This window comes from Staurois parvus, unplaced genomic scaffold, assembly GCF_062004578.1.
Source record: "Staurois parvus isolate SC_StPar_1 unplaced genomic scaffold, SC_StPar_1.0 ptg000999l, whole genome shotgun sequence".
Lineage (NCBI taxonomy): Eukaryota > Metazoa > Chordata > Amphibia > Anura > Ranidae > Staurois > Staurois parvus.
In genome coordinates, this window is record NW_028318795.1 from 139624 (window position 1) to 152496 (window position 12873).

General features: G+C 46.1%; 1 protein-coding gene across 2 annotated transcripts in view; it reads left to right on the top strand.

The window, feature by feature from the left end:
- The window catches only part of LOC149441363 (protein mono-ADP-ribosyltransferase PARP14-like), a 63138-nt gene that overhangs the window by 17857 nt on the left and 32408 nt on the right, over window positions 1–12873 (top strand). For both annotated transcript variants that reach the window (XR_016307394.1, XM_089657429.1), the window contains exons 7-9: window positions 1065–1301; window positions 9562–9783; window positions 9883–9946. Coding sequence is in view for 1 of the 2 variants with exons in the window: in XM_089657429.1 (XP_089513555.1) it covers window positions 1065–1301; window positions 9562–9783; window positions 9883–9946 (523 nt within the window). In the remaining variant the exon portion in view is untranslated. The remainder of the gene's footprint in view (window positions 1–1064; window positions 1302–9561; window positions 9784–9882; window positions 9947–12873) is intronic.

Sequence of the window (12873 nt, forward strand, 5' to 3'; positions counted from 1 at the left end):
TATCAAACCATTTCCCTCAGTTTTGCCCCGAGTGCTGCATCCTGCGCCCTGCCCGCACTTTTACTGTTCTTTCTGCCTGGAAACTGAGAAACATCCATGGCGTCCAAAAAGCGTCCCTTTAGGTCAAAAGCAGTTTTAGACCAGCTAGAGAACAGTGATAGTGAATTAGAACCACTTGCAGAATCGAGCGATAGCGATTTGTGGGAAAATTTGTCATCAGACACTGAAAATGATTCTGCGACTGAGCTCAGCAATGTGCAAATTTGTGGGTTTTTTTTTCAAATGTCAGTGTTTTTGGTTTGTTTACATTATTGAATTAAATGTATTATTATTATATTATTTTTTATGATTATTTACCTGGGATGTGTTCTAGACTCTTGTTTGTACAGATTTAAGTGAGTTATTCCTAAGAATGACAGGCCCAGGGGCGGACTGACAACTTATGGGGCCCCCGGGCAATAGGGGATCATGGGGCCCCTGTGTCCTTGCCCAAACTCAAAAAAGCCTATGAAAAAGGTACCAGGGGCATCTCATGGGGCCCCCTACTGACCCCGGGCCCTCGGGCAGTGCCCGAGTTTCCAAATGGTCAGTCCGCCCCTGGACAGGCCTACAATATAAAATAACAAATTTCCATGCAAAACAATGTACTTCTTTGACATTCAAAAATATTGATTAGTTAGACCGACATGGAGGTTAAAAAGCTCTCAAAGTCCTCCAATCTGGGGTTTCTGACCCAGCTAGCAGGGACAGGAAGTGGTGTACATAAACAACAATATGACAGTAAGAAGCACAGCTACGTACAGATACAGACAGTAGAGGGCAGCAGATCCCTACACATTTAGAAGATATGAATATTCCATGCCCGTTGTTTCATTTGTTCAGGTATAACACCTCTGTAGGAACTGTTTGAATGAAGAGCTAATTTCCCTTTCAAATATAATGGAAAAGTCAACAATTTCCATGACGTTTACCGACCATTTTCCATGACGGTAACTGAGGAACTCTTAGTCTGTAACGTCTTCAATCGATGGATTTGTCAGTAACGATCTGTCTTCTCTCTCTAGACCAACGTGGTGGTGAACAGTGTGGGGACAGACCTAAGTCTTCGTTCCGGAGCTGTGTCCAAGGCTCTGCTCAGGAAGGCCGGAAGCAACCTCCAGGATCTTCTGATGACACAGAGACAGGGGAGGCAGGTGGAATACGGCTCCATATTTGTTACCGATGGCTGTAATCTGTCCTGTGACTCTGTTATCCATGCTGTGGTTCCAGAATGGGATCGAGGTTACGATTCCTCTGAGAAGGTATGGAAATGGAATTGAGATAATTCCTCTCAGCCAATAGAACGCGTGACAATCCTTTTGACTGGGCTAGTTGTACTGCTTGGCAAACATCAGTGTTGGGACCCTTACTTTGTAATCTATATATGATTTGGGGTCGGGGACCTCAGTCTTTGCAGATGACACCAAGCTGTGCCGGGGAATAACGTCCTTACAGGATGTCTCCAACTTACAAGCCGACCTCAATGCTCTGTGTAATTGGGGGACTATGGGGCCAATGAGGGTTAATGTTGATAAATGTAAGGTTCTGCACTTGGGGGCTAAGAATATGCATCATACATACTAGGGGGGTACAATGGGGTGGGGTCAATGGTGGAGAAGGATCTGGGGAGGTCAATGGTGGAGAAGGATCTGGGGGAATCAATGGTGGAGAAGGATCTGGGGGGGGTCAATGGTGAAGGATCTGGAGGAATCAATGGTGGAGAAGGATCTGGAGGGATCAATGGTGGAGAAAGATCTGGAGGGATCAATGGTGGAGAAGGATCTGGGGGGGTCAATGGTGGAGAAGGATCTAGGGGGATCAATGGTGGAGAAGGATCTGGGGAGGTCAATGGTGGAGAAGGATCTGGGGAGGTCAATGGTGGAGAAGGATCTGGGGGGGGCAATGGTGGATAAGGATCTGGGGGGGGGGGGTCAATGGCTGAGAAGGATCTGGGAGTTCTGATAGATCACAAGCTTAACCCCTTGGTGCTGGTGCCTCCCAAACCTTTAAGGGTTCCAGAAGCCAGGAGACGGGGTGGGGTTTTAGGGTGATGTGACCGCCGTGATTCACTGTCACGGTGGTCACATGATCGGAAAAGGTCCCGATCGAAAGAGGAGATTGGGACCTTTCCGTGAGTACCGAATGTGTGTGCTCGGAGCGCAAAGGGCGCACGCTCTCAGCACATATGTTTTTTAATAGAACGCAAATGTGCGGCTGCTCGGCGTCTAGGACCAGAATCCGGGAGGCAACACATTTGCTTTCGGCCGGCGCCAACATGTTAATAATGCCAAGCTGCGGGTTCTAAAGCAAAATTCTCTCCTGTATTAGGAGAGGTATAGACTCCAGAGAGAGAGATATTCCCCCCCCCCCAGGTACAAATCATCAGTAAGACCTCATCTGGAATATGCAGTTCAGTTTTGGGCTCCAATTCACAGAAAGAACATTGGGGAACTGGAGGAAGTACAGAGAAGTGCAACCAAACTGATACGAGGCATGGAGGAGATCAGCTATGAGGAAAGATTAGAGGAACTGAGTGTATTCTCTACTGAGAAGAGGAGATTAAGGGGGGATATGATCTCCATGTATAATACATAAGGGGGGGATATGGTCTCCATGTATAATACATAAGGGGGGGATATGATCTCCATGTATAATACATAAGGGGGGATATGATCTCCATGTATAATACATAAGGGGGGATATGATCTCCATGTATAATACATAAGGGGGATATCATCTCCATGTATATTATATAAGGGGGGATATGATCTCCATGTATAATACATAAGGGGGGGATATGATCTCCATGTATAATACATAAGGGGGATATGATCTCCATGTATAATACATAAGGGGGATATGATCTCCATGTATATTATATAAGGGGGGATATGATCACCATGTATAATACATAAGGGGGGGTATGATCTCCATGTATAATACATAAGGGGGGATATGATCTCCATGTATATTATATAAGGGGGGATATGATCACCATGTATAATACATAAGGGGGGGTATGATCTCCATGTATAATACATAAGGGGGGATATGATCACCATGTATAATACATAAGGGGGGGATATGATCACCATGTATAATACATAAGGGGGGATATGATCTCCATGTATAATACATAAGGGGGGGATATGATCTCCATGTATAATACATAAGGGGGGATATGATCTCCATGTATAATACATAAGGGGGGGATATGATCTCCATGTATAATACATAAGGGGGGATATGATCTCCATGTATAATACATAAGGGGGGGATATGATCTCCATGTATAATACATAAGGGGGGTATGATCTCCATGTATAATACATAAGGGGGGGATATGATCTCCATGTATAATACATAAGGGGGGATATGATCTCCATGTATAATACATAAGGGGGATATGATCTCCATGTATAATACATAAGGGGGGTGATATGATCTCCATGTATAATACATAAGGGGGGATATGATCTCCATGTATAATACATAAGGGGGGGATATGATCTCCATGTATAACACATAAGGGGGGATATGATCTCCATGTATAATACATAAGGGGGGATATGATCTCCATGTATAACACATAAGGGGGGATATGATCTCCATGTATAACACATAAGGGGGGTTATGATCTCCATGTATAACACATAAGGGGGGATATGATCACCATGTATAACACATAAGGGGGGATATGATCTCCATGTATAATACATAAGGGGGGATATGATCTCCATGTATAATACATAAGGGGGGATATGATCTCCATGTATAATACATAAGGGGGGATATGATCTCCATGTATAACACATAAGGGGGGATATGATCACCATGTATAACACATAAGGGGGGATATGATCTCCATGTATAATACATAAGGGGGGATATGATCTCCATGTATAATACATAAGGGGGGATATGATCTCCATGTATAATACATAAGGGGGGATATGATCTCCATGTATAATACATAAGAGGGGATATGATCTCCATGTATAATACATAAGGGGGGTTATGATCTCCATGTATAATACATAAGGGGGATATGATCTCCATGTATAATACATAAGGGGGGGTATGATCTCCATGTATAATACATAAGGGGGATATGATCTCCATGTATAATACATAAGGGGGGGATATGATCTCCATGTATAATACATAAGGGGGGGATATGATCTCCATGTATAATACATAAGGGGGGGATATGATCTCCATGTATAATACATAAGGGGGATATGATCTCCATGTATAATACATAAGGGGGGATATGATCTCCATGTATATTACATAAGGGGGGTTATGATCTCCATGTATAATACATAAGGGGGGGTATGATCTCCATGTATAATACATAAGGGGGGGTATGATCTCCATGTATAATACATAAGGGGGGGATATGATCTCCATGTATAATACATAAGGGGGATATGATCTCCATGTATAATACATAAGGGGGGATATGATCTCCATGTATAATACATAAGGGGGGATATGATCTCCATGTATAATACATAAGGGGGGATATGATCTCCATGTATAATACATAAGGGGGGATATGATCTCCATGTATAACACATAAGGGGGGTTATGATCTCCATGTATAACACATAAGGGGGGATATGATCTCCATGTATAATACATAAGGGGGGATATGATCTCCATGTATAATACATAAAGGGGGATATGATCTCCATGTATAATACATAAGGGGGATATGATCTCCATGTATAATACATAAGGGGGGATATGATCTCCATGTATAACACATAAGGGGGATATGATCTCCATGTATAATACATAAGGGGGATATGATCTCCATGTATAATACATAAGGGGGATATGATCACCATGTATAATACATAAGGGGGATATGATCTCCATGTATAATACATAAGGGGGATATGATCTCCATGTATAATACATAAGGGGGGATATGATCTCCATGTATATTACATAAGGGGGGTTATGATCTCCATGTATAATACATAAGGGGGGGGGGGTATGATCTCCATGTATAATACATAAGGGGGGGTATGATCTCCATGTATAATACATAAGGGGGGATATGATCTCCATGTATAACACATAAGGGGGGTTATGATCTCCATGTATAATACATAAGGGGGGATATGATCTCCATGTATAATACATAAGGGGGGATATGATCTCCATGTATAATACATAAGGGGGATATGATCTCCATGTATAATACATAAGGGGGGTTATGATCTCCATGTATAATACATAAGGGGGGATATGATCTCCATGTATAATACATAAGGGGGATATGATCTCTATGTATAATACATAAGGGGGGATATGATCTCCATGTATAATACATAAGGGGGGGATATGATCTCCATGTGTAATACATAAGGGGGATATGATCTCCATGTATAATACATAAGGGGGGGGATATGATCTCCATGTATAATACATAAGGGGGGGTATGATCTCCATGTATAATACATAAGGGGGATATGATCTCCATGTATAATACATAAGGGGGGATATGATCTCCATGTATAATACATAAGGGGGGGATATGATCTCCATGTATAATACATAAGGGGAGATATGATCTCCATGTATAATACATAAGGGGGATATGATCTCCATGTATAATACATAAGGGGGGATATGATCTCCATGTATAATACATAAGGGGGGGATATGATCTCCATGTATAATACATAAGGGGGGGATATGATCTCCATGTATAATACATAAGGGGGATATGATCTCCATGTATAATACATAAGGGGGATATGATCTCCATGTATAATACATAAGGGGGATATGATCTCCATGTATAATACATAAGGGGGGATATGATCTCCATGTATAATACATAAGGGGGATATGATCTCTATGTATAATACATAAGGGGGGGATATGATCTCCATGTATAATACATAAGGGGGATATGATCTCCATGTATAATACATAAGGGGGGATATGATCTCCATGTATAATACATAAGGGGGGGTATGATCTCTATGTATAATACATAAGGGGGGATATGATCTCCATGTATAATACATAAGGGGGATATGATCTCTATGTATAATACATAAGGGGGGGATATGATCTCCATGTATAATACATAAGGGGGATATGATCTCCATGTATAATACATAAGGGGGGGTATGATCTCTATGTATAATACATAAGGGGGGATATGATCTCCATGTATAATACATAAGGGGGGATATGATCTCCATGTATAATACATAAGGGGGGATATGATCTCCATGTATAATACATAAGGGGGGATATGATCTCCATGTATAATACATAAGGGGGGATATGATCTCCATGTATAATACATAAGGGGGGATATGATCTCCAAGTATAGCTGATGGGTTTATTTTCCCTGCTTGTGATTGGGTATTCCTTGCAGATTGCAGTCTATATGCCTTTACTGAATCACCCCCAGTATGTCCACCATCCATCCATCGTCCACCCTCCATCCATCAACCCATCCACCCTCCATCCATCAATCTGTCCACCATCCACCTTCCGTCCACCATCTATTCATTCATCCGTCCGTCCACCATCCATCCATCAATATGTCCACCATCCATCCATCCACCTTCTGTCCACCATCTGTTCATCCATCCCTGCACTATCCATCCGTCCACCATCCATCCATCAATCAATCCGTCCACCATACTTCGACCAATCTGTCCACCATCCATCCACCTTCTGTCCACCATCTATTCATCCATCCATCCAACATCCATCCATCAAACTGTCCACCATCCATCCATCAATCCATCCATCAGCCATCCATCTATCCATACACCATCCATGTGTCCAACTGCCCGCCCTCTGTCCATCCATCCATCATCCATCCATCCACCATCATGTGTCAGATGTCTTGCATGAAATCGGCGTGTCATCTGACTTTGAAATCGTGCGACTTCACTGTCAGTTGCACAATTTCAAAATGTGGTTTGATGTAAGCGGAGGGGGGGGGGGGGGTCAGAGCCACGTTGGTAACAGATAATGGGGGCTCCAGGGATCGCAGTGTCGGGTCCTGTCTGCTTCCTTAGCGGGGGCCCCACCTGCTGTTATCCCGCTCTTCAGGCTGCTGAGTCGCAGTGGCAGCCCCTCCTCCGTCTCAAACCACAGCTGAGATTATGACGCAGCGATTCTCTCGGCTCCAAATTGGGTGACATTCCGGGAGCTAAATATAGAGCAGAGCAGCTGCTAATGTTATCTGTCAGAACTCCTGCGATTTCCCAGCCGCATGTCGCCTATTCCTGGCTCCAACGCAGGCTGAGATCGCAGCATTCCCTGCATGTGATTGGGTATTCCTTGCAGAGTGCAGTCTATGTGCCTTTAGTAAATCACCTACAGTATGTCCACCATCCATTCACCACCCATCCATCCATCCGTCCACCATCCATCCGTCCACCATCCATCCATTCATTCACCATCCATCCACCATCCGTCCACCATCCATCCATCCATCCACCATCCATTCATCCATCCATCCACCATCTATTCATCCACCTATCAATCTGTCCACCATCCATCCATGTGTCCAAATGTCCACCTTCCATCCATCCACCATCCATCCACCCACCATCCATGTGTCCAACTTTCCACATACTGTCCATCCACCATCCATCTATCCACCATCCAGCCATCCACCATCCATTCAACTGTCCACCTTCTGTCCATCCACCATTCATCAACCATCGATGTGTCCAACTTTCCAATTCTGTCCATCCACCATCCATTCTCCATCCATCCTCCATCCATGTATCCAACTGTCCATCTTCTGTCCATCCACCCATCCACTATCCATGTGTCCAACTGTCCACCTTCTTTCCATCCACCATCCATCCATGTGTCCAACTGTCCACATTCTGTCCATCCACCATCTATCCACCATCCATCCATGTGTCCAACTATCCACCTTCTGTCCATCCATCCATCCACCATCCATCCAGGTGTCCAACTGTCCACCATCTATCCATGTGTCCAGCTGCGCACATTCTGTCCATCCACCATCCATTCATGTGTCCAGCTGTCCACCTTCTGTCCATCCACCATCCACCCACCATCTATCCATCCACCATCCATCCATGTGTCCAACTGTCCACCTTCTGTCCATCCATCATCCATCCACCACCCATCCATCATCCACCCATGTGTCCAACTGTCCACCTTCTGTCCATCCACCATCCATCCATCCACCCACCCACCCATCATCCATCCATGTGTCGAACTTTCCACATTCTGTCCATCCACCACCCATCCATCCACCAATCCATCCACCATCCATCCATGTGTCCAACTGTCCACCTTCTGTCCATCCACTATCCATCCATTCATCCACCCACCATCCATCCACCATCCATGTGTCCAACTGTCCACCTTCTGTCCATCCACCATTCATCCATGTGTCCAACTGTCCACCTTCTGTCCATCCACCATCCATCCATCCTTGTATGTATCCAACTGCCCGCCTTCTGTCCATCCTTCCACCATCCATGTGTACAACTGTCCACCTTCTGTCCATCCACCATCCATCCACTCACCATCCATCCATGTGTCCAACTGTCCACATTCGGTCCATCCACCATCCATCCATCCGTCCAACTGTCCACCTTCTGTCCATTCACCATTCATCTACCATTCATCCAGCTACCATCCATCCATGTGTCCAACTGTCCACCTTCTGTCCATCCACCATCCATACATCCACCATCCATCCATGTGTCCAATTGTCCACATTTTGTCCATCCATCCACCATCCATCCATGTGCCCAACTGTCCGCCTTCTGTCCATCCACCATCCATCCACCATCCATCTATGTGTCCAACTGTCCACCTTCTGTCCATCCACCATCCATCCATGTGCCCAACTGTCCGCCTTCTGTCCATCCACCATCCATCCATCCACCATCCATCTATGTGCCCAACTGTCCACCTTCTGTCCATCCATCATCCATCCATGTGTCCAACTGTCCACATTCTGTCCATCCATCCACCATCTATCCACCATCCACCCGTGTGTCCCACTGTCCGCCTTCTTTCCATCCACCTTCCATCCATGTGTCCAACTGTCCACCTTCTGTCCATCCACTATCCATCCATGTGTCCAACTGTCTGCCTTCTGTCCATCCACCATCCATCCATCCATCCATCCATCGATGTGTCCAACTGTCCAATTCTGTCCATCCACCATCCATCCATCCACCATCCATGTGTTCAACTGTCCACCTTCTGTCCATCCACCATCCATCCATCCAGCATCCATCCAGGTGTCCAACTGTCCGTCTTCTATCCATCCACCATCCATCCATCGATGTGTCCAACTGTCCACCTTCTGTCCATCATCCATCCATCCACCATCCATAGATGTGTCCACCTTCTGTCCACCCATCATCCATCCTTGTGTCCAACTGTCCACCTTCTGTCCATCCAACATCCATGTCTGTACAAGTCTTTCGCACCATCACCCGCCTCTATTATCATCTGATCTTATCTGGTTGACAGATTCTGAGAAAAATTGTGAGCGACTGTCTGAGCGTCACGGAATCCACACATCAAAGATCCATCACAATCCCAGCCATCGGGACGGGAATGCTGGGATTCCCCAAGCACGTTGTGGCTGCCGCAATGTATGAAGAAATTCTGGAGTTCAGCAGCAGAAATCAGCCCCAGTACCTGAGACAAGTGGATTTCATGCTGCACCCGAGTGACCTGGAAACCATCGAGGTGACGGAGAGTTGTCATGCGTTTGTGGTAACAGAGCGTTGTGCGATTTTATGGTTCTCCATTGGAATGATAAATCTCATCCGCTGTTGTTGGTTTCAGGTTTTTAACTCTGAGCTGGAGAAAAAGATCAACACTGGAGGACAGAAGAAAGACAAACCCCAATGTGAGTTCTATTCGTGCTATGTACAGGAACATCATCGACTCCGTACACTGCAGACTATGGGGGTGATTTACTAAAGGCAAATAGACAGTGCACTCTGCAAGTTGCTCCAGAGCTTAGAAAATGAGGTGAAGCTTCACTTTGCAAAGAACGCCCAATCACCCGCAAGGAAAGTAAAAGAAACAGCACTTTTGCTTGCACAGGATTGGATGATGGAAGCCAGCAGAGCTCCCCCTCATTTACTAAGCTCCAGAGCAACTGCACTTGCAAAGTGCTCGGTCTATTTGCCTTTAGAAAATCAACCCAATTGCATCTCATTGAAAGTGATGGGCTGAACACCCCCCTCTGTTTGGTGGTTGAACCTACCGAAAGTTTGACCGTGAAATTCGAACAGAGGGGACAATTTGCTGAGCGGTATCTTAGCGCATCCGAGTATTGGATGAGATCCCGCTCAGTGACTACAATCCGGCTCAGTTCTATGATGAAGTCACGCGCAGGGGCGGACTGACAACTCATGGGGCCCCCGGGCAATAGGGGATCATGGGGCCCCTGTGTCCTTGCCCAAACTCAAAAAAGCCTATGAAAAAGGTACCAGGGGCATCTCAGGGGGCCCCGTACTGACCCCAGACCCTCGGGCAGTGCCCGAGTTTCCAAATGGTCAGTCTGCCCCTGGTCATGCGGCATTTTAGTAGTGAGAGATTTATTCATGTTTCCACCGTCAGTGGGGTTCCCCACTGACAGCTGCATGGAAAAAGAATTGTCAGCATTGCCCGGCAATTAAAAAAAAAAAAAAAAAAAATAATCATAGGGTCCCCCCTCCCATCCATACCAAGCCCTTCTGGTCTGGTATGGATTTTGAAAGGAACCCCCCACTCCAAAATTTTGTAAACAATGGCATGGCGGTCCCCCCTCCCATCCATACCAAGCCCTTCGGGTCTGGTATGGATTTTGAAACGAACCCCCCACTCCAAAATTTTGTAAACAATGGCATGGCGGTCCCCCTCCCATCCTTACCAAGCCCTTCGGGTCTGGTATGGATTTTGAAACGAACCCCCCACTCCAAAATTTTGTAAACAATGGCATAGGGGTCCCCCCTCCCATCCATACCAAGCCCTTCGTGTCTGGTATGGATTTTGAAGGGAACCCCCCAATCCAAAGTTTTGTAAAAAATGGCATGGGGGTCCCCCCAAGATCCATACCAGACCCTTAACCAAGCATTGCAGTCTGGCAGGTCAGGAAGGGGGGGGGGGATGAGCAAGCGCACCCCCCCCTCCTGAAACATACCAGGCCACATGCCCTCAACAGGGAGGGGGTGCTTTGGGGCACAGGGGGGGCTCCCCCCACAAAGCACCTTGTCCTCATACCGATGAGGACAAGGGCCTCTTCCGCACAACCCTGGGCTGTGGTTGTGGGGGTCTGCGGGTGGGGGGCTTATCAGAAACTGGAATCCTGATCCCTCCGCTACACGTTCACAAAAAAGTGTATTAAATGACAGGAGACCATCTCTGACAAGTCCTTTATTAAAAATAAAAATTTTAAAAATGTCCCCCAAAGTAGGTCCAATGTCAACGTCCAACCACCGACCTGAAAAAAGAAAAAAAAATCTGCTCCACCCTTGACGCCATCTGACAGCTGTGCCACGATGACAGTTCCTAAATAGGGTGATGATGTCACAAGGGGGCAGAATCGGCTTTCAAAGCTTTGGCCAATCACAATGCACTGTCAGGGCACAGTGCATTGTGGGGCACAGTGGGCGAACAGCCTGCTGAAACGCCCGTACCAAACACACGAATGGCTAATGTTTGAGTCAAATTATGTTCGATGCAAACATGCAGCCCATCACTATTCATTGATGAAAGCCACCAATGGGGCCAAACGTCCAGGGCTCCAGTGTCCAGGCAGATTGCTTCGATATAAATCAGCAGTACGATTTTTGTATTGCACCGAATAGATTCCTAAGAAAAATTCTGATAACTCTTTTTGGGGGTCAGTCAAATTTTGCACTTCCCCCTGCAGGAGCCGCTGTAATGTAACCAATTCGTCCCCTAAAATGAAGCACCACATGGGCCGAACAATGGGCGGTATTGGCTGGTTCTGCAGAAACTGTCCAACATTTGGCCCATGTGTATGGTAGCCGGTCTGACAGAGGTCCATCTGGCTTCTCTTGAAGGGACATGACCAGAAAAGGTCTGCCAATCGACTTCTGATCAGCGCTCTCAACCAATGGCTGAGAGCGCAGACCAGTGTGTTCTGGCAAAGGATGGGGGGGGGGGGGGCAGTACCCTTTTAGAACACAATAGTTCAGCGGGGAGATGGCTGTACCAGCGTTGAATAGTTAGTGCAGCTCCTCCCGAACTTTTCTGTTTTTTCTTCGTTCAGCCCACTGGGGTGGAATGAAAAAAAACTGATAGTGTGTACTAGGCTTGAGTGCAGAGGCAGCCAGGCGCAGGAAAGCCTGAATGAGGTGTAGGGTGATATGGGATAACTCTAGATCCACTGATTGGCAGGAGGACACTTCCCTTTTATAAGTCTCCCTGAGTTGTCTCTACGTAGAAAAAAGGGCAGATGGTGGAACTGAGCCTCTTTGTAGGAGCTACCCCAGTCAAGAATATTACTGGCTTCTCCACCCAAGACGTACAACACAAAGTCACCTGAACCCCAAGCTCAGGTCAGTTCTCACAATGGCACAGGATCACCGGATGCCTCCTTCCAGTATCCACCGGACATTATTCAGTGAAGGGGAAACTAATGCTCACAATGCCACAGGGCAGCCAGACCGCTTCTAACATTCACTAGGCACTCTTCAGTGAGGGACAGGTTAATGCTCACCATTCCACAGGGCGGCCAGACCCCTTCTAACTTCCACCGGCCACTCTTCAGTGAAGGGGAGGCTAATGCTCACAATGCCATAGGCTGGCCAAAACCCTTCT